The sequence below is a fragment of the Mobula hypostoma genome, chromosome 4 (assembly GCF_963921235.1).
Source record: "Mobula hypostoma chromosome 4, sMobHyp1.1, whole genome shotgun sequence".
Classification (NCBI taxonomy): domain Eukaryota; kingdom Metazoa; phylum Chordata; class Chondrichthyes; order Myliobatiformes; family Myliobatidae; genus Mobula; species Mobula hypostoma.
In genome coordinates, this window is record NC_086100.1 from 80,950,291 (window position 1) to 80,973,764 (window position 23,474).

Here is a 23,474-nt window from a genome sequence, read left to right on the forward strand (position 1 = left end):
TTAACTCTTAACTTTGCCTGGTCTGCTGAATATTTTGTTTTACTTCACGTTTCCAGCATCTGCAGCATTTTTCCGCGGCCACGCCCCTCCCCCGATGCAATGGGCCGGGAGCCCAATAGGGAGCGAGCGATACACTCCCAAGGTCTTTCAAATAGTAGTTGTCCTATGCAGTCGCCTGGAAGTTGAATCATTTTAATCACAAATTGTTAACTATAAACAGTAGAAGAAATGACAATGACCTTTCTGAACTGCCGGGTCTTTGCCAGGATGATAAGCCGATTGTTTGCTATTTGATCGGGGATGAGTACGTGAACCCCCGGGGTCCTGGGCGGGTCGCAGTGGACACCCAAGATGGCGGCGCTCTGGCTCGCCGGCTCTGGTGAGTAAAGGGAGCGGGGGAGAGGCGGCTCCTACAGTTCGACGGCCAGGGCTGCGGTAGCCTGTGGGCGAGTGGATGGCGGTGCTATCCCGCCGTGGTAGGCAGGTGAACGGAGCCCCTGATCGCATTACTGCTTGATCTGCGCTTCCGTATCCTGAGACTACCGTGCGCCTGCTGATTGTTGACCGCAGCCGCACCTGTCAGTAGCGCCGAGGCGCCAGACGGTGATATTTTATCAGTAGATTGTGTACGCGCCCTGTCTGCCTGTCCGGGGTCCGGGGTTCGGGGTTCGGGGTTCGGGGTTCGGGGGGGGGGCGGTGGTGGAGTAGAGAAAGGAGCAACTTTTCCAGGTGGCAGTGATTGGCAGTGGATCTAACCAATCGGGGAGCTCACGTCCTTAGATTCTTGGGTTTAAGCCAATCAGTGGCAGAGGGGCGTGTTTGAGTCCGGGAGCGCGACGGTGGTGGTGACACGCTGAGGGTGGTGATTGGAGCAGCCGGCGAACGCCGGGTGTGAGAGGAAGTGCCCAGTGTTTGCCTTGGGATCTGCGCCCGCGTGGGTTGTTGGTGCACTATCTGTACTGGCACCCCATTAAGATAATGTGCGTACTGGAATCCCAAGCAGAAGAGTCCATGCCAGTACCCAAACCATGATGCTTGCAGTACTGACACATACCCCCTTTGCTTTCACTACCAACGTATTTGGTGCCCATTGCTGCAAATGCTGCGCTGTTACTTTCTACATGAATTGAAAGAAGTTTTTGTTTATATGACAACACTCACAGTCCCTTGTCATGTTTCCTTCTTCATCACTCAACCATGGTACAGGGCTGTGCGTACACAACACTCATAGTCATACTTTATTGATCCTGGGGGAAATTGGTTTTCGTTACAGTTGCACCATAAATAATAAATAGTAATAGAACCATAAATAGTTAAATAGTAATATGTAAATTATGCCAGTAAATTATGAAATAAGTCCAGGACCAGCCTGTCGGCTCAGGGTGTCTGACCCTCCAAGGGAGGAGTTGTAAAGTTTGATGACCATAGGCAGGAATGACTTCCTATGATGCTCTGTGCTGCATTTCGGTGGAATGAGTCTCTGGCTGAATGTATTCCTGTGCCCACCCAGTACATTATGTAGTGGATGGGAGACATTGACCAAGATAGCATGCAACTTAGACAGCATCCTCTTTTTAGACACCACAGTGAGAGAGTCCAGTTCCATCCCCACAACATCACTGGCCTTACGAATGAGTTTGTTGATTCTGTTGGTGTCTGCTACCCTCAGCCTGCTGCCCCAGCACACAACAGCAAACATGATAGCACTGGCCACCACAGACTCGTAGAACATCCTCAGCATCGTCCGGCAGATGTTAAAGGACCTCAGACTCCTCAGAAGATAGAGACGGCTCTGACCCTTCTTGTAGACAGCCTCAGTGTTCTTTGACCAGTCCAGTTTATTGTCAGTTCGTATCCCCAGGTATTTGTAATCCTCCACCATGTCCACACTGACCCTCTGGATGGAAACAGGGGTCACCGGTACCTTAGCTCTCTTCAGGTCTACCACCAGCTCCTTAGTCTTTTTCACATTAAGCTGCAGATAATTCTGCTCACACCATGTGACAAAGTTTCCTACCGTAGCCCTGTACTCAACCTCATCTCCCTTGCTGATGCATCCAACTATGGCAGAGTCATCAGAAAACTTCTGAAGATGACAAGACTCTGTGCAGTAGTTGAAGTCTGAGGTGTAAATGGTGAAGAGAAAGGGAGACAAGACAGTCCCCTGTGGAGCCCCAGTGCTGCTGGTCACTCTGTCGGACACACAGTGTTGCAAGCACACGTACTGTGGTCTGCCAGTCAGGTAATCAAGAATCCATGATACCAGGGAAGCATCCACCTGCATCGCTGTCAGCTTCTCCCCAGCAGAGCAGGGCGGATGGTGTTGAACGCACTGGAGAAGTCAAAAAACATGACCCTCACAGTGCTCGCTGTCTTGTCCAGGTGGGCATGGACACGGTTCAGCAGGTAGACGATGGCATCCTCAACTCCTAGTCGGGGCTGGTAGGCGAACTGGAGGGGATCTAAGTGTGTCCTGACCATAGGCTGGAGCAGCTCCAGAACAAGTCTCTCCAGGGTCTTCATGATGTGGGAGGTCAATGCCACTGGTCTGTAGTCATTGAGGCTGCTGGGGCGCGGCGTCTTCGGCACAGGGACGAGGCAGGACGTCTTCCACAGTACAGGAACCCTCCAGAGCCTCAGGCTCAGGTTGAATACATGGCAAAGTACTCTACATAACTGAGGGTCACAGGCTTTGAGCACCCTGGTACTGACACCATCCGGTCCTGCAGCCTTACTTGGGTTGAGACGTTTCAGCTGTCTTGTCACCTGTTCAGCCGTGAAGCCCACCGTGCTGGTTTCATGTGGGGGAGGGGTATAGTCTTGAGAGCAGGGTGGGGGACTGTGAGGAGGGGTGGGAGGGGAGAGTGGAATATGTGTTGGTTGGGGGCCGACAACAGATGGCTCATGTGGGGGATGGGCAGGGGTCACAATGTCAAATCTGTTAAAGAACAGGTTAAGTTTGTTGGCCCTGTCCACACTGCCTTCAGCTCCTCTGTTGCTAGTTTGCTGGAACCCAATGATGGTCCTCATCCCCCTTCAGACCTCTCTCATGTTGTTCTGCTGGAGTTTCCACTCAAGCCTCCTCCTGTATCTGTCTTTAGCCTCCCTGATCCCGGCTTTCAGGTCCCTCTGTATTGCCCTCAGCTCCTCCCTATTTCCATCTCTAAATGCCCTCTTTTTAGCGTTCAGGATGTCCTTAATGTCCTTTGTTACCCATGGCTTGTTATTTGAATAACAAAGGGCAGTTCTTGTCGGAACATTGCAGTCCACACAGAAGTTGATGTAATCAGTGATGCACTCTGTGAGCCCATCCATATCCTCTCCATGTGGCTCACAGAGTGCCTGCCAGTCTGTCACCTCAAAACAACCCTGGAGCGCCTCATAAGCCTCCTCCGACCATTTCCTCACTGTCCTCGAGGTTGCAGGTTTACTCTTCACCAGAGGCACATAGCAGGGTTTTAGATGCACCAGGTTGTGATCTGACCTTCCCAGTGGCAGGAGGGGAGAGGAGCTGTATGCATCCTTAACGTTAGCATACATCAAATCCAGAGTCCTCTCCCCTTTGGTTGTACAGCTCACATACTGCGTGAAGTTGGGCAGTGTTCTAGCCATGGTAACCTGGTTGAAGTCACCCAAGATGGTAATGAGGGCAGTCGGGTGCTGGGTTTGCAATCTGGCTGTGACGGTGTAAATGATGTTACACGCTGACGTCGGGTTGGCAGAGGGAGGGATGTACACAACAACCACAATTGCATGCGACATTTCCCTTGGCAAATAATATGGCCGGAGTCCACCAGCAAAAAGTTCAATATCCGGGCTACAGACACGTTCCTTGATCGTAATATGCCCAGAATTGCACCATCTGTTAATTACCAGAACCGCCAGCCCCCCCTCCTTTGCGCTTACCGCTCTCAGTGCAATTCCGGTGAGCTCGAACGGTCTGGAAGCCCTCTATGGAAACCCTTTGATTGGGTATGTCCTTGTGCAGTCACATCTCAGTAAAGCACATGATACTGCTCTCCCGAAATGTTCTCTGACTCCTGACAAGCTCGTGGTCCTTTGCCATTATTAGTTAAATTGTACCACGTGTTTGTAGCTGTAACCATGTTGATGAACTTGCATCCAAAGCATGGACCAGCACTCAAGTTTGTTAACTGACTACATTTCTTCCCTTAATATTATTCTAAGAAAACCGATTGCTAAACTTTTGGAACTTGAGAGTTAATGCCTTACCCTGCAACTAGATCCTTGACTTCAACACCGCTGCCACAGTTATTTTAAACACTGGTGCTCCACTCGGTTGCATGCTCAATCCCTACTCTCCCCCCTGTACACTCATGACTGTGGCTGGATTCTGCTCCAGCTCTAAATCCATGCTCAGGTGTGCAGACAGCCTCACTGTGGTGAGCTGCATTGCCGATGATGAGTGGAGTACAGGGAGAAGACAACCTTTCCCTCATTGCCAACGACTGAAAAGACCTGCTCATTGACTTCAGTTGAGAGCTTTAGTAGCTTCTGCTTTATCATATTATGTCATGGCCAAGAAAGCTAATCAACACCTCTACTTCCTCAGGAGGCTAAGTAAATTTGGCATAGAAACACAGAAAACCTAAAGCACAATACAGGCCCTTCAGCCCACAAAGATGTGCAGAGCATGTCCTTACCTTAGAACTACCTAGGCTTACTCATGGCCCTCTATTTTTCTAAGTTCTATTTATCCACCCAGGAGTCTCTTAAAAGACTCTATTGTTTCTGCCTTCACCACCACTGCCGGCAGCCCATTCCACGCACTCACCACTCTCTGCGTAAAAAAAGCTACCTGACATCTCCTTTGTACCTACTTCCAAGCACATTAAAACTATGCTAGCCATTTCAGCCCTGAGAATAAGCCTCTGACTATCCACACGATGAATGCCTCTCATTATCTTGTACACCACTATCAGGTCACCTCTCATCCTCCATCGCTCCAAGGAGAAAAGGCTGAGTTCACTCAACCTATTCTCCTAAGGCATGCTCCCCAATCCAGGCAACATCCTTGTAAATCTCCCCTGCACCCTTTCTATGGTTTCCACATCCTTCCTGTAGTGAGGCGACCAGAATGGAGCACAGTACTCCAAGTGGGGTCTGACCAGGGTCCTATATAGCTGCAACATTACCTCTCGGCTCTTAAACTCAATCCCACATTGATGAAGGACAATGCACCGTATACCTTCTTAACCACAGAGTCAACCTGCACATCAGCTTTGAGTGTCCTATGGACTCGGACCCCAAGATACCTCTGATCCTCCGCATTGCCAAGAGTCTTGCCATTAATGATGTATTCTCCCATCATATTTGACCTACCAAAATGAACCACTTCACACTTATCTGGATTGAACTCCATCTGCCACTTCTCAGCCCAGTTGTCCTGTTGACTTACCAATTTTTATTGATGCACCATAGAAAGCACTTTGTCTGGATGCATAATAGCTTGGTATGGCAACTGTTCTGCACATACCTGTAAAAAATAGAGTTGTGGACACCGCTCAGCACGTACTAGGAACCAGCCTCTCCTCTATAATTCTCACTGCCTTAGTAAAACAGCCAACGATCCCAGGCATTTTCTCTTCTTCCCCTCTCCCATCAGGTAGAAGATACAAAAGCCTGAAAGCGTGTTGTTGTTCAGTCGTTAAGTCGTGTCTGACTCTTTGTGAGCTGCTGGACTCCTGCACACCAAACTTCCTTGTTGGAAGCCGCTTCTCTAAGATTTGCCAGGGCCATACGCATTGAAAGTACGTACCACCAGAGAAGACACTGAGACAGCAGGTGGTGTGTTTGCTAATTGCCGGCTGCTGTCAAGTGATCTCTCTGTCTGTCTGTCTCTCTCGATGTAGAGAGAGAGGCCATCGGTCCTGACGACGGGGGCTTGGACAAAACGATGTGGAAGATTTTAACCTTGGAACAGTGAGTTGCTGGTCACTGCTCTTGTTGTTGCAGGAGTGGTCTTTCTCCCTCGATGGAGAGAGAGAGCCTGCCTGAGATAGCGGTGCTGGTTTGTGGACTGCAGCTTTGATTGACTCTGGCTGAAGGACTGTGGGGGGCTTTTTGCTGCTACTTTCATGGTGCTGCTGCTGGCACTGGTTGGATTCGATGCTGTTTGCACAAGAGGAGGGTGTGGGGTTGCTTCAGTGTTTCTATCATCCATTCTTCTTCTGTTGATCTCTGTGAAGAATATGAATTTCAGGTTGTATACTGTATACATTCTCTGACATTAAATGAACCTTTGAACCTTTTGTATTTCTTGAGATAGTCTGTGATCCCTCTACAGACTTGTTCCTGTAAATCCCTTGGGCTGTTAGGTGCTCTGTAATATAGCCCTATTAATATCCGGTGCTTTCTATGGTGCATTGATACGAATTGTTGAGAGCCGACGGGAAGATGCCTCTGGAGGAAGTAGAGGCATTGTTGAGCTTTTTGGCTGTATGATTGGGCCAGTATAGGCTATTGAAGCTGCCAATCCTCTCGACCTGAGCACCATTGATGTGAATAGGAACACGTGCTCCACACCCATTCCCAAAGTCAATATTGAGGTGTTTTATTTTGCTGACTTTGAGTGAAAGGTTGTTGTCATGATATCATGTTACTAAGCTCTCTATCTTCTTCCTGAATTTGAGACGCAGCCAACTACAGTGGTCTCAACGACAAACTTGTAGATGTAGTTAGAGCACAATCTGGCTGCACAGTTGTAAGGCAATAGAGGGACAGAGGATGCAGCCTTCTGGGGCACCAATGTTGAGTATAATCGTGGTGGAAATGTTGCTGCGTATCCTTATTCATTGTGGTCCGTTGGTCAGTAAGTCAAGATTCCACTTGCAAAGGGAGGTGTTGTGTCCCAAAGTCCAACAGTTTGGAAATACATTTGTTTTGAGCTGCTTAAATAACAGTAAATATGCATTAATACTGTCAAACAAATTTATATATCACAAATTGTCTATGTTCCTTAGAAACAATTTTTTTGTGTATTCCCCTTAGCTGTCCTCTTGATCCATGTCTGATGATGGGTGCTGCTTTCCTACAACAGCATTTCATGTATATATGCTCAATAATGGGAAGGGCTTTACCCGTGATGTACTGAGCCAAATTCACTTATCTTTTGTAGATTTTCCATTCAAGAGAATTGGTGTTTCCATACTAGGCCATGATGCAGCCAGTCAATATCTCGCCAGGGTACATCTATAGAAGTTTGTCAAAGTTTTAGATGTTATGCCAAATCTCTGCAAACTCCTAAGGAAGTAGAGGCATCACTGTGCTTCCTTTGTAATTGTACTTACGTGATTTTGCTTTGTTGCTTCTGTGCACTGCTGTCCTAGTGGTTGCAGTATGGATAGTAAAGAGTACTTTGATAATCTGCCAAAAAAAATTGGCATTTGTTTTATCAAATAATGATTGTTGGTCTTTCCTTTGACTCACCTGGGCACTGGTTCCCATGCTGCCTTGCGACTCTTTGTGATCCCAGTTCTGTCACTTGTTCAACTCACCAGTGCTCTGTTTCCTATCTTCCTTTCGTATCTTCAATTTAAACTAACTTGGTTCACTGGGAATAGTACTGTGTACAGTCTAAGAAAATAAAATTTAAGATGTGTTGCGTAGCATCTAGTAGTCAGGAAATGTTACTAGTCCTGAGTGTGCCAGATGATCAGAATATGACTTGCACAGTGCGAGAGCTTTAAGGAATCAATGATTAAGATTAAGTCTACATTGCTCAAGAGTGGTCATATTCCATTTCACGCTTGAATTAGATTTAATTTGAGCCATGTCAATGTTAACAATTCTTGATTTTATTTATTAATTTTAGTTTGAATCAATTTTACTGCAGATTGTTTAGAGTCTCTTAACTCTAATAATTATTTTCTTGAAATGTGCTATGTACAGTTTCCCAACTTAGGTACTGATCCAATTAGGCTTCAGTAAACAGTGTATCATATGTTTCCCTGTTACATTGTGATGTATACAAACTTTCTTAGTTTGCTCTGTCATTCAACAAAAGGCATGCCTAACATTCCTCAAGATAAATATAATATATACTTGTCCATTACACTGCTGGCATTTAGGGCAGCATTGAAGGTCCTCTATCTCTCTGTCCCTGGACACTCAGAAGTAGGATTCTTCATTGCTGTTTCCGTAACAGTTTTGTTTTACCAGTCAAGGTTGTTAGCCCTGAGCTAAACTCCCAAATCGGGAGGACCTATCCTTTGATCTGTTTGGCATGGGCAACCCTACCAAGAGGCAAAACATAAAGCCTTAACTCCAGCCAACATAGCTCTCCAGGTCATTGAGGCACGCAAGCCTCCAAACCACGGCAAGTTCGTGGTCCTCTTGGAGGCTTCCTCAAGATGCTGTGACATTAACTGACTGCTTGGTGTTCTACGGGCATTATCTACATTAGCTTTATGTTTCGAGTACCTGATTGCTGCTAGAGTGCACAAGCTTAACATTATTAAGCTTAATTATCTGTATTCTGATCGAGGTCAAATGCTAGAATGACACAGAGAAAAAATGGCAGGGTCCTGAGGAGTGCTAATATTAAAAGGGACCTTGAGGTTCAAGTCCGTAGCTCCCTGAAAGTGGCAACATAGGTAGATAGGCGGTGAAAAGAGCATTTGATGTGCTTGCCTTCATGGGCTGAGATATTCTGTATAGGAGTTGGGATGTTAAGTTATGGGCATACAAAAGCATTCTGTTTAGTTTGGGTCACCACACTACTGGATAGGTGTGGTAATGATGGAAAGAATGTAGAAGAGATTTACCAGTAAGTTGCCTAAAATGAAGGCTGTAGTTACAAGGAGAGATTGGATAGGCTGGGCTTATGCTCACTGGAATTCAGGAGGCAGAAGTATGTCAAAATTATGAGGGGTGTTTTTCCTAGGGCAGGGAGTCTACAAATTACCTATGTCCCTTAGAAACAATTTTCTTGTGCGTTCCCCTTAGCTGTCTTTTTAACCACCTCTGATGAAGGGTGCTGCTTTCCTACGACGGCATTTCATGTAGGTGTGCTCAATGGTGGGGTGTGTAAGTTTCACACACATGGTGTAGTAAATATCTGTAACAAACTGTCAAAGGTGGCAGTGGAGATGGATTACATAACAGTGTTGAAAAGGTAACTGGACAGGTATTTGGATATGAGATGATTAGTGTTGATTGCCATCATGGATGGCACGGCCGAAATACACCAAAAGAGCCTATTTTAATGCTCCACATTTCTATGATTCAGTGATTTGATGAGATAGGGGTTGGAAGATTCATTTAAGCAGACCAGAAACTGATAACTTCTAATCTTTTGTGCTTCATACAGCTAACAACAACAACTCCAGGATTCTTGCAACAGTAGCTCTGGTATGTGCATTCTTCTTGGTCGTGAATGCTGACTCGAAGGCAGTGACAACAACGCTGACTACCAAGTGGCCATCTACACCATTGTTATTGGAAGCAAGGTAATTCCATTGCCTATGCAGTGCCTATGGGATTGGTAATTCATATGTATAATTTGTTTTCATCCAAATGAGGCTTTCTTACCATTCCCAGTGTGAACATGATATAGCAACTAGTCACTAAATATTTGATGCTGAGAAAAGAGATTGTGCTTTCATAAAGAGTTACATCTGAATTATGAGTGTTAGTGATAGAAATTACAAATTCATTCTATAACTCAAGAGATTCTGCAGATGCTGGAAATCCAAAGAAACACGCAAAATGCTGGAGGAACTCAGCATCTATAGAAAGGAATAAACCACCAATGTTTTGGGCCAAGACCCTTCACCTGAGCAGGACAATTCAAAGTAAATTTATTATTTAAGCTCATATATGTCACCATATACTATTCTCAAATCAAATCAATTTAAGTTTAATTGTCACTCAAACCATACATGGATACAGCCAAGTAAGACTGGGGGCCAAGTGCAAAAACATACACGTACACTCAAAATAGGAGAAAGGAAAGAATATAGTCATGTAAGAAAACACATTTTTAGTCTAAGACCCTGAGCGACAAGTTCCACAAATTGATGGTTCCTGATAATCAAGCCTGTAATTCCAGCATTCACAGAAACACAATAGAATCAATGAAAAGCTGAACACAAAAAGACAAACAGCCAATGTGCAAAAGAGAACAAACTGCAAATAAGAAAAAAAATAGTAAATATAAATAATAAATATCGAGATAGTATGAGATGAAGAGTCCTTCAAAGTGAGTCCATATATTGTGGGAACAGTTCAGGGATGGGGCAAGTGAAATTGAGTGAAGTTATCCCCTTTGGTTCTAGAGCCTGATAGTTGAGGGGTAACAACTGTTCCTGAACCTGGTGGTGTGGATCTTGAGGCTCCTGTACATTGGGAGCGGTGAGAAGAAAACATGGTCTGGATAGTGGGAGTCCTTGATGATTGATGTTGCTTTCCTGCGATAGCACTCCTTGTAGATGTGCTCAGTGGATGGGAGGCTTTAGCAATGATGAACTGGGCTATACCCACTACTTCTTGTAGACTTTTCTGTTCAAGGAGCATTGGTGTTGCCATACCAGTCCGTGATGCAGACAGCCAGTATACTCTCCCCCATGCATCTATAGAAGATCATCAAAATTTTAGATTTCCTGCTGAATCTTCGCAAACTTCTAAGAAAGTAGAGGTGCTGCTGTGCTTTCCTTGTAATGGCACTTAGATATTAGACCCAGGCCAGATGATAACATCGAAGTCTTTAACGTTGCTAACCTTCAATATCTCTGATTCTCTGATGAGGACAGGCTCATGGACCTCCAGTTTCCTCCGCCTGTATTCTTGATGACATTGATTGAGAGGTTGTTGTTGTGGTACCATTCAGCCAGATTTTCAATCTCCCTTCTAAAGGAAGGGGGAAAGAAGCCAGAATAAGAAGGTAGGGGAGAGGAAGGAGTATAAACTGGCAGGTGAGGGGAAGGTAGATGGGTGGGGGTGGAGGGTTGGGTATTAGTTTCTACAATTAGTTCTAGGATTAACCAACATATTATTTCAATTCAGTTTTACAATTAGCCATACTATTATTTTTGAGGAGGAAGGAAAAGGAGTTTGGCAGTTTGCAGAGCTTCATCGCATTGTTACTTATTTTCTATGTTAGCCAACATTTGTTCGTTTCTTTGGTGTCATAGAAACAGAGTCTCACTTATCTTGATATTGAGCCAGAAGTTACTATAATTAATATAAACAAGGAACAGGATTTATTTCACAATTTTGTTAGATATCTTTTTCTTTATTCTGCAAGTTTGGTGTTGCACTTTGTGTTCTACATCTAAAGTATCCACTTATGTTAGACATTTCAGTTCTGCATTCAGCACTATTGTCCCACAGACCTTGGTAGACAAACTTTTACTGCTCAGTTCAAGTAGGACAGTGTGCAACTGGGTGTTAGACTCCCAAACCAACAGCCCTCAGATAGTCAGAATGCACAACCGCTCCCCCTTCTCCATCATCCTCAACATGGGTGCCCCCCAGGGCTGTGTGCTGAGCCCACTTCTGTATACTATGCTCACCCACTACTGCATGGCCAAACATCTGAGTAATCACGTCAAGTTCGCCGGTTCACCAACAATGATGAGACAGCCAACGGAGAGGAAGTGGAAGAGCTCAAGGCATGATGCCAGGCAAATAATCATCAATGTTAACAACAGAAAGGAGATGTTTATCAGCTTCAGGAGAACTTGTACCACTCACACCCTGCTTTACATCAGTGGCACAGTAGTGAAAACCGTGAGTAGTTTCAAACTTCTGGGAGTGCTCAATTCACACAACCTTTTATGGTCCCAGAACACATCCTACACAATCAAGAAAGCTTACCAATGTCTCTTCTTTCTAAGGAAGCTGAAGAGAGCTGGACTATGCACACCAATACTCACAACCTTCAAGAGATGCACAGTAGAGAGCATCTTAATGTACTGCAACACTGCATGGTATGGAAACTGCACTGCGGCGAACCCGAAGGCACCGTGACAGGTCGTCAAAACCGCCCAGCGTATCACCAGCACCAGCCTACTTGTCATCAAGGGCATATATACAGAAAGGTGCCAGAGAAAGGCCAATGAAGGATATTGCTCATCCTGCTCATGGACTGTTTTTCCCACTTGCATCAGGGGGGGGATGAGGTAGCATCCGTGCCAGGACCACCAGACTCCAAAACAGTTACTTTCCCCAATCAGTAAGGCTGATCAACATCGCTACCCACTAATCCACTCCACTACCACTACTTTATAATTTCCTGTCAGAGTCACCTTGTGTACAGACACTCCTGTATCTAGCGTCATTTCATGTGCATACAATCAATTTATTTATATAAGTTATATTATGTATTAATATTTATTGTGTTTTTTTATCGTGTTTTTTTCAGAGCTGCATCAGATCCAAAGTAACAATTATTTCATTCTTCTTTACGCTTGTGTACTGGAGATGACATTAAACAATCTTGAATCTGTTGTTTTGTGGCTTTGCTGGTTATTTTTTAAGTAGCCAAGCAGTGCAGAGTCTTCCATCTAAATAGATAAATAGTAATGCATAGATGTAATTTTGGTGCATTATCTCAATCACAGTCTGAAGTGTGTGCAAGCAACCGGAACAGAAGAGGTGCTCTAACTTTAGCAAGTTGTAGTTGTGAATTTTGGATAAGGATAGAAAAGTAGCTAAATAGTTAACTTACTCTTAACTGTACAATAATGACTTCATTGAAAAACTACGTACATTGTAGAACAATTTTTGTTTCTGTTGCAGTGAATTTTTGGCTGAAGAAAGCAAAGCTAAATTCTGGGACTTTGTGGATGCTGCTCAAGAAGTCCATCAAGAGGATCATGAAGGTAAAAGTTACTGAATTGTATACTGATTTAATTTGATAGAATTGGCTGTCCCTTTCACATGAGTTCACATCTCATGTAGAACCCTGTAAGGGAACTTCAGGGTTAGAAAGTGGGAAAAAAACACACTAGCCTGTTTAATCATTTAATAGCATGTTGGTGTTGTGTTCCACCTTAACTTTGCCATGAAGTCTCTTGTCTTTTATGTAGCTATGTAGTATACCAAATTGTTTAGTACATGCTTATATAGTAAGAGTAAGTGAACAAAATTTATGTGCTTAATGGCTACTTTATTAGGCATCTCCGGTACCTAACAAAGTGTCCACTCAGTGTATACTTACAATATTCTGCTGCTGTATGTAGCCCAACCACTTAAAGGTTCTATGTGTTGTGCATTCAGAGATGCTCTTCTGCACGCTACTGTTGTAACACATGGTTATTTGAGTTACTATTGTCATCCCGTCAGCTTGAACCAGTCTGGCCATTCTCCTCTGACCTCTCTCATTAACAAAGTATTTTTGCCCACAGAACTGCTGCTCACTGGATGACATTTGTTTTTCACACCATTCTCCGTAAATTGGAAACTTGTGTGTGAAAATCCCAGGACCTCAGCTGTTTCTGAGATACTCAAACCACTTTCTCTAAACACCAACAATCATTCCACAGACAAAGTCACTTTGATCACATTTCTTCCCCACTCCAATGTTTGGTCTGAACAATACCCGAATCTCTTGACCATGTCTGCATGCTTTTATGCATTGAGTTGCTACCATGTAATTGGCTGATTAGATATTTGCATTAACAAGGAGTTGTACCTAATAAAGTGGCCACGGAGTGTATGTGCTGGACATTAGGGACTCAGGTCAGGTAAACTGATATTTTAATGCCAAAAATTTAAAGCCGCTGACTCTCCACTGCTGATTCCTCCAATGTACTCTGGCGCATATTCACCCTCCTTTTTCTTCTTGAAGTCAACAATCAACTCTTTAGTTCTGCTGACATTGAGCAAAAGATTTTTTCTGCATCACCATTCAACAACCTATGTACCTTGCTCTGGTAACAGTCATCACCACCTGTGGTTCAGCCAACAGTATTAGTGGCACTGACAATATTGCCGATGGCATTGGAGCTATGCTTATGCACACAGTCTTCTCTATAGAGAGTGGAGCAGGGGGCTACGCATGCAGCCTTGAGGCGCAGCTGTGTTGATTGTCAGTGAGGAGATGTTCTTACCAGTCTTCACTGGGAAGTCTGCCAGTGAAGAAGTTGAGTATCCATTTGCAGAGGGAGGCACAGAGGCCCAGGACTTGAAGCTTGATGACGAGTTTGGATGGGATGATTGTGCTGAATGATAAGATGTAGCCAATGAACATTAGCCTGATATGAGTTCCCAAGTTTAAAAAAAAGTTTTGTAGTGTGACAGAAATTTACCGCGTCCATCACCCACTCAGATAAAGTGAAGTAAAAATCTTCAGACTCATGTAAAAATAATTCAATTAATTTATTTGTTTGCCCATAATTTAAAGATCAACTAAAAGCTACTCCTTGTTAACTATACTCATTGGATGCCTCTTGATAATGGATCCCATTGTCACCAACTGTGGTTCCTACAATCCTGGATGCCTTCAGACTGTGAATTACATAGCCTCTACCTCTGACCTTGGCCGCCTCCATCTCCAGGCTGAGACCTTTCCCACTGCCACTGGGCCCCTGGGCTCCCCTGCATCCATCACTACTTCCCAACACTGGGTTGTCAGGCTCCCCCCATCAGCTCTTGGATCCTCAGAGTTTCTATCTTTCACTCAGCCAACCATCTCTTAACAACCCAACCCTCCCCACTCTTCTGATCCCTGCCGTGTCTTCAGTATTCCCTCTGAACTTCCCTGCTGTGAGGCGGAACATTCTGTCCTGAGAAAGGGCCTAGCCTTTGTCCCCCTTCGCCCACACCACACCTCAGTGAGTTCTGCGCATTCCACTACGTCAAGCCCACTCCTTTAACAAGGATTTTCTACCCACAATGATGACCATTTCTTCCATCTTCAACCCTCCTCTTCTTGGACACCGTGCTCTAGTTTTCTCCCTGCTCTGGATCTTTTCATCTCTAATTGCCGATGAGACATCAACAGGCTTGACTTAAGCACTCCTGTCTCCTCTTTGAACCTTACCCCCTCTAAGCACTGCCCTCCACTCCCTCTGTGCCAATCCCAATCTCAGACCTGTAGACGGGGGGATGGGGGTGCTGTTATACTCTGGCGTACTAACCTCCACCTTGTTGAGATCAGGCGACATCTCTCAGACATCTCCTCTTAATTATCCCTTGAAAAGGACCCCAATCAGGATCATCAGGACATTGCCTCCAGCATCATCACAAACCTCATCAACTCTGAACATCTCCCATCCGCTTTCACCAATTTCATAGTTCCCTTACTCTGTACTGTTCGCTTCTACCTCCCACCCCAGATCTGCAAACCTGACTGTCCAAGTGGGCCCGTCGTTTCTGTCTGCTCCTGCCCCACTGAACTCATGTCTGCATACTTCGACTCCATTTTGTTCCCCTTGGTTCAGTCCCCTCCCACCTACATTTGCGAATCTTCACGTGCTCTTGAACTCCTCAACAACTTTCTATTCCCTGGCCCTGATCGCCTCAGTTTCACCATGGATGTCCAGCTCCTGTACATTTCTGACCCCATCAAGAAGGTCTTAAAAGTCTACACTTCTTGCTCGAACCAGTTCCCCTTCATCACCATCCTTCTCCATCTGGTGGAATTAGTCCATTTGTCCCTCCCCACTAATCTCCTGGCACTTATCCCTGTAGGCGAAAGAAGTGCTACACCTGTCCATTAACTTCCTCCCTCACCTACATTCAGGGCCCCAAATAGTCCTTCCAGCTGAAGCAACACTCACTTGAGAATCTTTTGGGGTCGTCTACTGTATCCGATGCGGTCTCCTCAACATTGGTGAGACCTGACGTAGAATGCGCTTTGTCAAACACCTTTGCCCTATTTGCAAAATGCAGGATTTCCCAAGGACCAAGCATTTTAATTCCAATCCTCATTCCCATTTCAACATGTCAGCCCATGGCCTTCTCTTCTCCCATGATGAGACCACTCTCAGGTTGGAGGAGCAACACCTCATTTTTTTGTGTAGGTAGCTTCCAACCTGATGGCATGAACATTGATTTCTCCAACTTCCAGTAGTTTTTTTTCTCTGTCTCCCTTCCCTCTTCTTCAATTCCCCACTCTGGCTCCCCTCTTGCCTTTTCTCCTCACTCGCCTATCATCTCATCCCTGGTGCCCCTCCTCCTTTCATTTCTCCCACAGTCCACCCTCCTCTGCTATCAGATTAGGTCTTCTTCAGCCCTTTATCTTTTCCACCTATCATCAGCCAGCCTGTACTACTTCCCTCCCTCTATCTTCTTATTCTGGAATCTTCCCTTCCTTTCCAGTCCTGATGAAGGGTTTCAGCCTGAAATATCGACTGTTTATTCCTCTCCAAAGATGCTGCCAGACCTGCTGAGTTCCTCCAGCATTTTGTGTGTGTTGCTCTAGATTTCCAACATCTGTAGAATCTCTTCTGTCCTTGTTAACTATGTCAATCTCGTGAGCCACTCATCCTAGATTTGCTCCGTAGTGTGTACTGAATTTCTTGGCACCTGAAATGTACTATTGTTAGATTCATTAACTTGGTTAAAAATAGGATAAGCGAGAGAAGTTTTATTTCCCTGCTTTTTGAAACTTGTTGCTGTAAGGATGAGTTTTGCTATCCCTCCCTTCCCTTATGAAGAAACTGGTGAGCCACTTTCTTGACCTGCTGCAAACTTACTTGTGAAGCTGCTCCCACTGCGATATTGGATGGGGATAGGTTTAGAGCAAGCACCAGTGAAGAAACAGATGTATTTCCAAGACAGTATGATGTTCAGCAGGAACATGAGGAGCCTGCAGTTGAGATTATTTCCATATGCCTCTGCCTTTGTCCTTCTTGGTGGTAGAGGTTATTGTAATTCTGCTGGGCAGCTGTGCAGTAACACTGAATGATAATGCATGCATTGAGTCTGGGTGAAAATGTTGTCAGGCTTGTCCATCTGTCTGTCCTCAGTGATCAGATAAAATTAAATATTACCCAGGAGTCTATAATCTTTCCAGGAAGGAATGTGAGTTGACGTGTATATTTAGACTGGAGAGGAGCAATGAAAGAATATTTGAAGCATTGTAATTACTTTTTTACATGGCAGGAACCGATATTTTGTACTACAACCACATTCTGCAGAAAGCTGGTGAGTTTTTGACTGCTGTACAAGTCAATCTTCTGAAGTTTGCCTTATCTCTTCGGGCTTATTCGGCCATTGTTCAGATGTTTCAGCAGGTGAGTTGATTATTTTTGTGTTTTACATAATCAATGGAAGTGAGTACTGTATTTTTTTTTATTGATATAAATGATACAAACTCTTTGAATAGATTGCGGCAGAGGAGCCCCCTCCCGAAAACTGTTCTGCTTTTATAAATGTGCATGGGGAGAAAATCTGCAGTCCTGACAAGTTGGAGGCTGTTCTTCAGAATGCCCTGGAGAGGTAAAACAAGCGCACGGTGACACTGAAAAATATCAATTATAAAGTGTTTCTGAAATTGTAGACAAGTCAAATTCAAAATAATTTATAATTCATGACATGTTATAAGTGGGCTTTGGCATGAGTACAGTACAAAACAAGTTCAATATGTTTTTGTTGGTAATAGTATTCCTACAGCTGCAGAGCTTGGTTTCAAATCGGCAAGTATCCAAAACCAATGCTCCAGTAATTGTTAATATGATCAACTAATGATTTGGATTGAAAACACACCTCAGTGATGTTAATCAATATCTTGTCAAAAGCAAAGCACTATTATATGCTGTTTACATTTGTGGAGATTTTTCTGTTTTTTCACTTTTCAAGAAGTGTGATCTGTGGACCAATGCTCCTGGTTCACAAGCCAGGGCCTGATCACCCTGGCTGGTTAGCCTGGGTGAGAGTGTCTGATGTTGCAAGATCCAAAACACCCAATGACCCCAAGTTACATCACTGATGATGTGTCCCAGCACATCCTAGGATGTATCTCAGCATCATGACAATCTAAAGATGTTACAATGTACTTGGAGTATTGAGAATTTGAGATTCAGCTCTTGTGGGTTGAACCAGTCGATAAACTCCAAGACTTGGATTGTTATTTGTTTTTGGGTGATCTGATTGTCTCACAGTTTAGATTAAAGTGCTAAGTGCAAATTGGATAGCAGAATGCAATAAATTGGTGGAATTGGCACATAATTTATTCAATAAATGTTCAAGAAATTTTGTTGCATTGATACACTGAAGAAATTGAAAGAGCACAGGTTTCTTAAAGGTCAAGTCAAACCTGTTGCTTCTCAATAGTGTACATTTTGTGTAACTTGGCATAACATCACTATGAGTCTAATATTTTGATGAATACAGTGAATTCCAGTTAATTGGGTCATCAGTTAATCGGTGCAGCTGCTTATTTGGGACAGCTCTTAAAGAATAAAAACAAATCGCGAAAATAGCTGGGATTCCCTTCGGTTATTTAGGACAGTATGGCATTTCTGCTGAACATTTTCTAACAGGCATCAGTTGTGTGCATGTCATGTGGCTGTTAGACACTATATCCTGCTTCAAGCGAACAGCTTTTAAACAACATCAGTTGTGTGTGTTTGTGCTCAAAAGGCAGTGTTTTTTTTTCCCACTGATAGTTAATAAGAAATAAGCAGTAAGACAATTCAGGACTATTTTGCTCACTGCGTTCAGACTTGGAAATGCCTGAACTGGCTGGGAGTGAAAGGAAAACTATTTCACTACTTCAACAAGTTAAGAACTATGAAGAAATTGATGAAGAATTTGAAGGTACTGACAATCATCCCAAATGTTACCTTAGGTCCACACCAGACACTCAGCTCTCACCTGTAGCTGTTTGCACACAACAGTGACTACTCTCTGCTACAGTGCTTCAGCTGGCAGGTTAAACCAGATGCGGGAAGCCGGCGGGGCTCATACTCTGGTGAGCTAGGGACATGCCTGTCCTAGTATGCAAAGTCAGCTCTGGCAGGCTGGGCTGATGAGATCTACAGAGAGATCCAACGGCCAGAAAGGCAGTTTTGTAACGCTGCGCGGAGAGCAAAGGGCATGACAAGGCACAGAAGAAGTCATGGTCATCCATTGCAACCAGGGAAGACCCCAGATGTGATCTCTACTCATCCCACTGGACCCAGACTTCGGAGGCTGAGAGAGTGGAACTGTCCCAGTGCAACGGCTTTTCCACTTTAAAAACAGGTTTCCTGTCATCGTCGGATATGACAGACAGCCACTAGTGGTATTAGTAGCGTTCTAATTTGTTTTGTGTTTCACTTAAGTACACTTGTTACTCAGTTAAACAGTAGTTTGTCTTTTTTTTAAATACCATTTTAACTATTTCCATGAAACTTTAGCTAATTGGGGTAGCTGCTTAATTGGGTCAAAATGTACTGGTCCCGATGTGCCCCAATTTAGCAGAATCCACTGTACAATTTCACTTGCTCATCCTTTATAATACAATTGGTCTTGGATTCTGGTTGATGCACAGATCTATATTTAACTTGTTTGTTTATGTGGTTCATTTAGTTTCTGGCTACTAATATTTTTTCCTACTCTTAGAAGACATTACGTAGTAACAAAGAAATATAAATTTATTATTGTTTTGGAAGTATATCAGTATGCTCAGCAAGTTTCTGTATTTTAGCTAGACATACAGTTGTATGGACTTCACTGGTGCTTAATATTCAAATTTGGGCAGTTTTTTTTATGGGAAAGTGCTCTCTTTTGTGACTGAATAATACAAATGAGGACAGAAACAGGAATTATGAAATTTGGAATTGAAGTTTACCAAATAATTGCCTTCAAGGAGGATTATTTTGCATAATTTTACATAGAATCTATTAGATCTTATTAATTCTCATTTTTGTCTTCAATTATTAGACCTGGCCCTTACTTGTTTAAAGGGGATCATATTAAGGCACCTTTAAGAAATGAACTTCCATTTGTGATTCTCTACGGTGAGATTGGTACCGAAGAGTTTTCCAGGTTCCACAAGATTCTCTGCTCCAGATCAGATGAGGGAAGGGTCAACTACGTACTCCGGCATTATGTTGCTGTAAGACAAGCTGCTTTGTAATCAAGCTTATTCCTAGGTTCTCTGTTTATTGTTATTCATTTTCTGATATAATTACACCATTTGGGGACCTTTTTGAAGTGTTAACCCCATGGGAGGATCTGATAATTAATCAGTTGGTAATTTTTTACTACTTTGCCCAAGTGATGAATCTCAAATACATCTGGTTAATATTGGACCGCAGTTATTGACCTGAATTTCAGCTCCATTACTATTGTTTTTCAAGACTGCTTTGCTCATTTTTTGCTTGGGAGCAGAAAGGGTCATTCAATCCTTTTCAACTTTTCTGTTATTTAGTGAAATTATTGCTAATCTATTATAGCATAATTATTTCCAAATGGCAACTGCTAAATTATTGCTTTGACTACAACTATTAAAGAACATTTTTTTTGGTCTGACTTTCAGATCTAATTTGAAGGTTAAAATTAAGGAGCTGATATATAACAAAACGAGCAAAAGTGTTAGGCAAGATTGAGGATGGAAGGGAATAAGGATTGCATTGAGCATTTGCCAAGTTTGCATTTGGGCATAGAGCCAGGAAGCAGGAAACTCAGTCTAGTGGGGATGAAGAATGAAATATAGACATTTTTATTTATGACGCTGCATGTAATTATTTAACACAACCACTTTTGTCAAATATTTTGTTAAGTATTGAGCAAGCATAATAAATGATGGGTCAGTGGTATTTATTTTATAATTTTTTTACAGCATTCAAGTCAGGAGAAGGTATTCCTTTCTGGTTATGGTGTTGAGCTTGCTATTAAAAGCACAGAATATAAGGCCAAAGATGACACACAAGTAACAGGTAATTATGAAAAAAACAATTGTATACATTCTCAAAATTTGTGGAAATGAGTAATTAAATTAAATGGCAATGTAAGATTTGTATCAGTTTGCTATTTTTACCCAAAGGCTAATTTTCAACAGAACACATTAGATTTGTGGCAGAGCAAGTGGTGCTGTATATGTCACTAATTGGATTTGTACAAAAAAAGTAAAATTGAAACATCCTTCAGTTTAGAATTTATTAATTTGGATGGCTCCCCTTTAAGAATGTTAAAACTCAACCTGCACATTTCTGAGGGCAGGTGCTTCCAAAAGCGACACTAGATCAGGACTGTGAAGAACTATCTTAGAGATAAAGGGAGAACAGGGACTGGAGGGAAGTCACAGAAATGCAGTACAGTAATGAAGTGGTAAATGCAAGGTGTTTGCTCCACTGAGAAGATCTCCACTGCGTTCAGATCAGTAATTTTGGAACCTTCGAGTGTGTGTGGCCTCAGAGCAAACCAGCTGTAGCATCAGGGACATAGATTGAAGGGTCTGTTTTCTGCAGTTGCCAGATCCTATACCCCTTGATCTTTACAGAGGGATGGCAGTATCCTCTTCACTTTGTTAAGTACAGCAAAATATAGAGAACGCATTTTTGCTTTGGAAAACAACACAGGCTTACTTTAATTTTTGTGCTGTAGAATACTTTTAGAGTTATGTACTATACACCTGATTTACAGCTATCCTAAAGTAATGAGCCTTTCATGTTTTACTGCTGTTAACTGATTAAAATGGAACACACACTAACCAAAGCTAGACACTGAAGTGATGCCAGCTTTAGGATGGTTTGCAACTGGAGATGTCAGACCAATTTTATAGTAGACAGGAACAATAGTTTCTGGCGTTCTTGAACTCTGACGCTGTCTGTTCTTCCTACCAGTGTGTGGGCTTCCTCTGTGTGCTCTAGCTTCCTCCCACATTCCAAAGATGTAACAGTTAGTAGGTTAATTGGTTATTGTAAATTGTCCTGTGGTTAGGAGGGTTGTTAGGCTGTGCGGCTCATTGAGCCAGAAGGGCCTGTTCCACACTGCATTCTAAATAAAAACAAATAAATAAATAAATAAAGGTAGACTTTTGAAATATATAGTTTTTGAGGTAAATGTCATCCAGTGATAGGGAAAGCATGATGTTTCAAGTGTCCTTGAAGTGCTATTGTTCTTATTTTGCTGAATGGTCCAGAAAAACAGTTGGACAAGATAGACACTTGTGATTTGAATAAATAAAAATGGGTTGCCGTGGGATAGTGTTTAGGAGTTTAGATATGTTTTGCCTGAGTACGGAAAATGAAGTAGATTATTTAATCATACACATTAGATAGAAATGAACTTGAAGATAATTTAAAATTTCTTCAGTTTTATAAAGTTAGTGTATCATGGTAGATTCATTTTCCAGGAATTCCTTTTGATTGAACTGCAACTGTAAATTAATGTTTTATTTTTCTGTGGCGATAGTAGTGTGACTCAATGCAGATTATTAGATTTTCTGCACAACATACAAGTTTGATAAATATATCATCTTACTTATGTTGGTCATGGTAAGAAAGGAAAAGGCTTTTGCTTATTTTTTGGGCCAAATGTTTGTGTTAATTCATGGAAGTGAGGGAGCCAAAGAGCGTAATGGAGGGAGAACAGCTTGATTGTACATGAAACCCATGGTAGTAGAATAGGTCTTGCGTGTAAGATCATGTTGAACGTTCTGGGTTGTTGATGTCACAAGGGGAGTGGGATTGTGCTTGGAGATGGGAATGTGGGCAGGGGAGATGCAGGAAGTACTTAGTACCTAATAGGGAAGAGTAACATTGGGGAAAGTACACTTGGATAAAAAAAAAAGCACCATTAGGGATTTCTAACACATGATCATGCATTGAATGAGTGTGTTTGTCTGACATGTGGTCTGGAACACATCTGCTCTCAGAAGCCGGGTGGAGATGGGCGCTTGTGGAGTAACTGCCTATCAAAATACTGAAAGAAAATACCAGTCAGAGGATCCAAAGCAGCAAATTGTTAGTCATGGTCTCCTTTAACCAAATTGCAGCAGATTCTTGAGGCTCAAAGTCCAAAATAAATTTATTATCAAATATGTATATGTCACCATACAGTACTCAGATTCATTTTCTCCCAGCCTGCATTTTTGTAAGTGCCCCATGCATTCATAGGGCTTGTTAACATTGCAATGGATCAATTACACTTGGGCAGTACAGCATGAATACAGGCCCTTTTGCTCAACTCGTCCATGATGCCTACCCAGATGGCCTCAATTTCCTGTGTTTGGCCTAGACCCTCCAGCTCCCAACCCTCCATGTACCTATCCAAGTACTTCTTAAATGATATTATTGTATCTGCCTCAACCATTTCCCCTGGAAGGTCATTCTAAACATTTTCATAAGGTTGCTTCTCGTTCTCCTACATTCCAAAAAACAAAGGCTTATCTGGCCAGTCTCTCCCTGTAGCGCAGGCCTAGTCCTGGCAACATCCTTGTAAATCTTTTCTGCACTCTTTCTAGCTTAACCTCATCATTCCTATAACAAGGTGACCCAAGTACTCCAAACATAGCCTCAGCAATGACTTATACAACTGCAACATGATATTCCAGTACCTATACTCAATGCTATGAT

At 43.0% G+C, this 23,474-nt stretch overlaps 1 protein-coding gene across 2 annotated transcripts in view; it reads left to right on the top strand.

The window, feature by feature from the left end:
- Positions 1-316: 316 nt before the first annotated feature.
- Positions 317-23,474, top strand: part of uggt1 (UDP-glucose glycoprotein glucosyltransferase 1) — a 171,753-nt gene continuing 148,595 nt past the window's right edge. For both annotated transcript variants that reach the window (XM_063046046.1, XM_063046047.1), the window contains exons 1-7: positions 317-379; positions 9,332-9,470; positions 12,763-12,845; positions 17,074-17,204; positions 17,297-17,409; positions 19,837-20,011; positions 20,738-20,834. In XM_063046046.1, the coding sequence (XP_062902116.1) occupies positions 352-379; positions 9,332-9,470; positions 12,763-12,845; positions 17,074-17,204; positions 17,297-17,409; positions 19,837-20,011; positions 20,738-20,834 (766 nt within the window). In that variant the 5' untranslated portion in view covers positions 317-351. The remainder of the gene's footprint in view (positions 380-9,331; positions 9,471-12,762; positions 12,846-17,073; positions 17,205-17,296; positions 17,410-19,836; positions 20,012-20,737; positions 20,835-23,474) is intronic.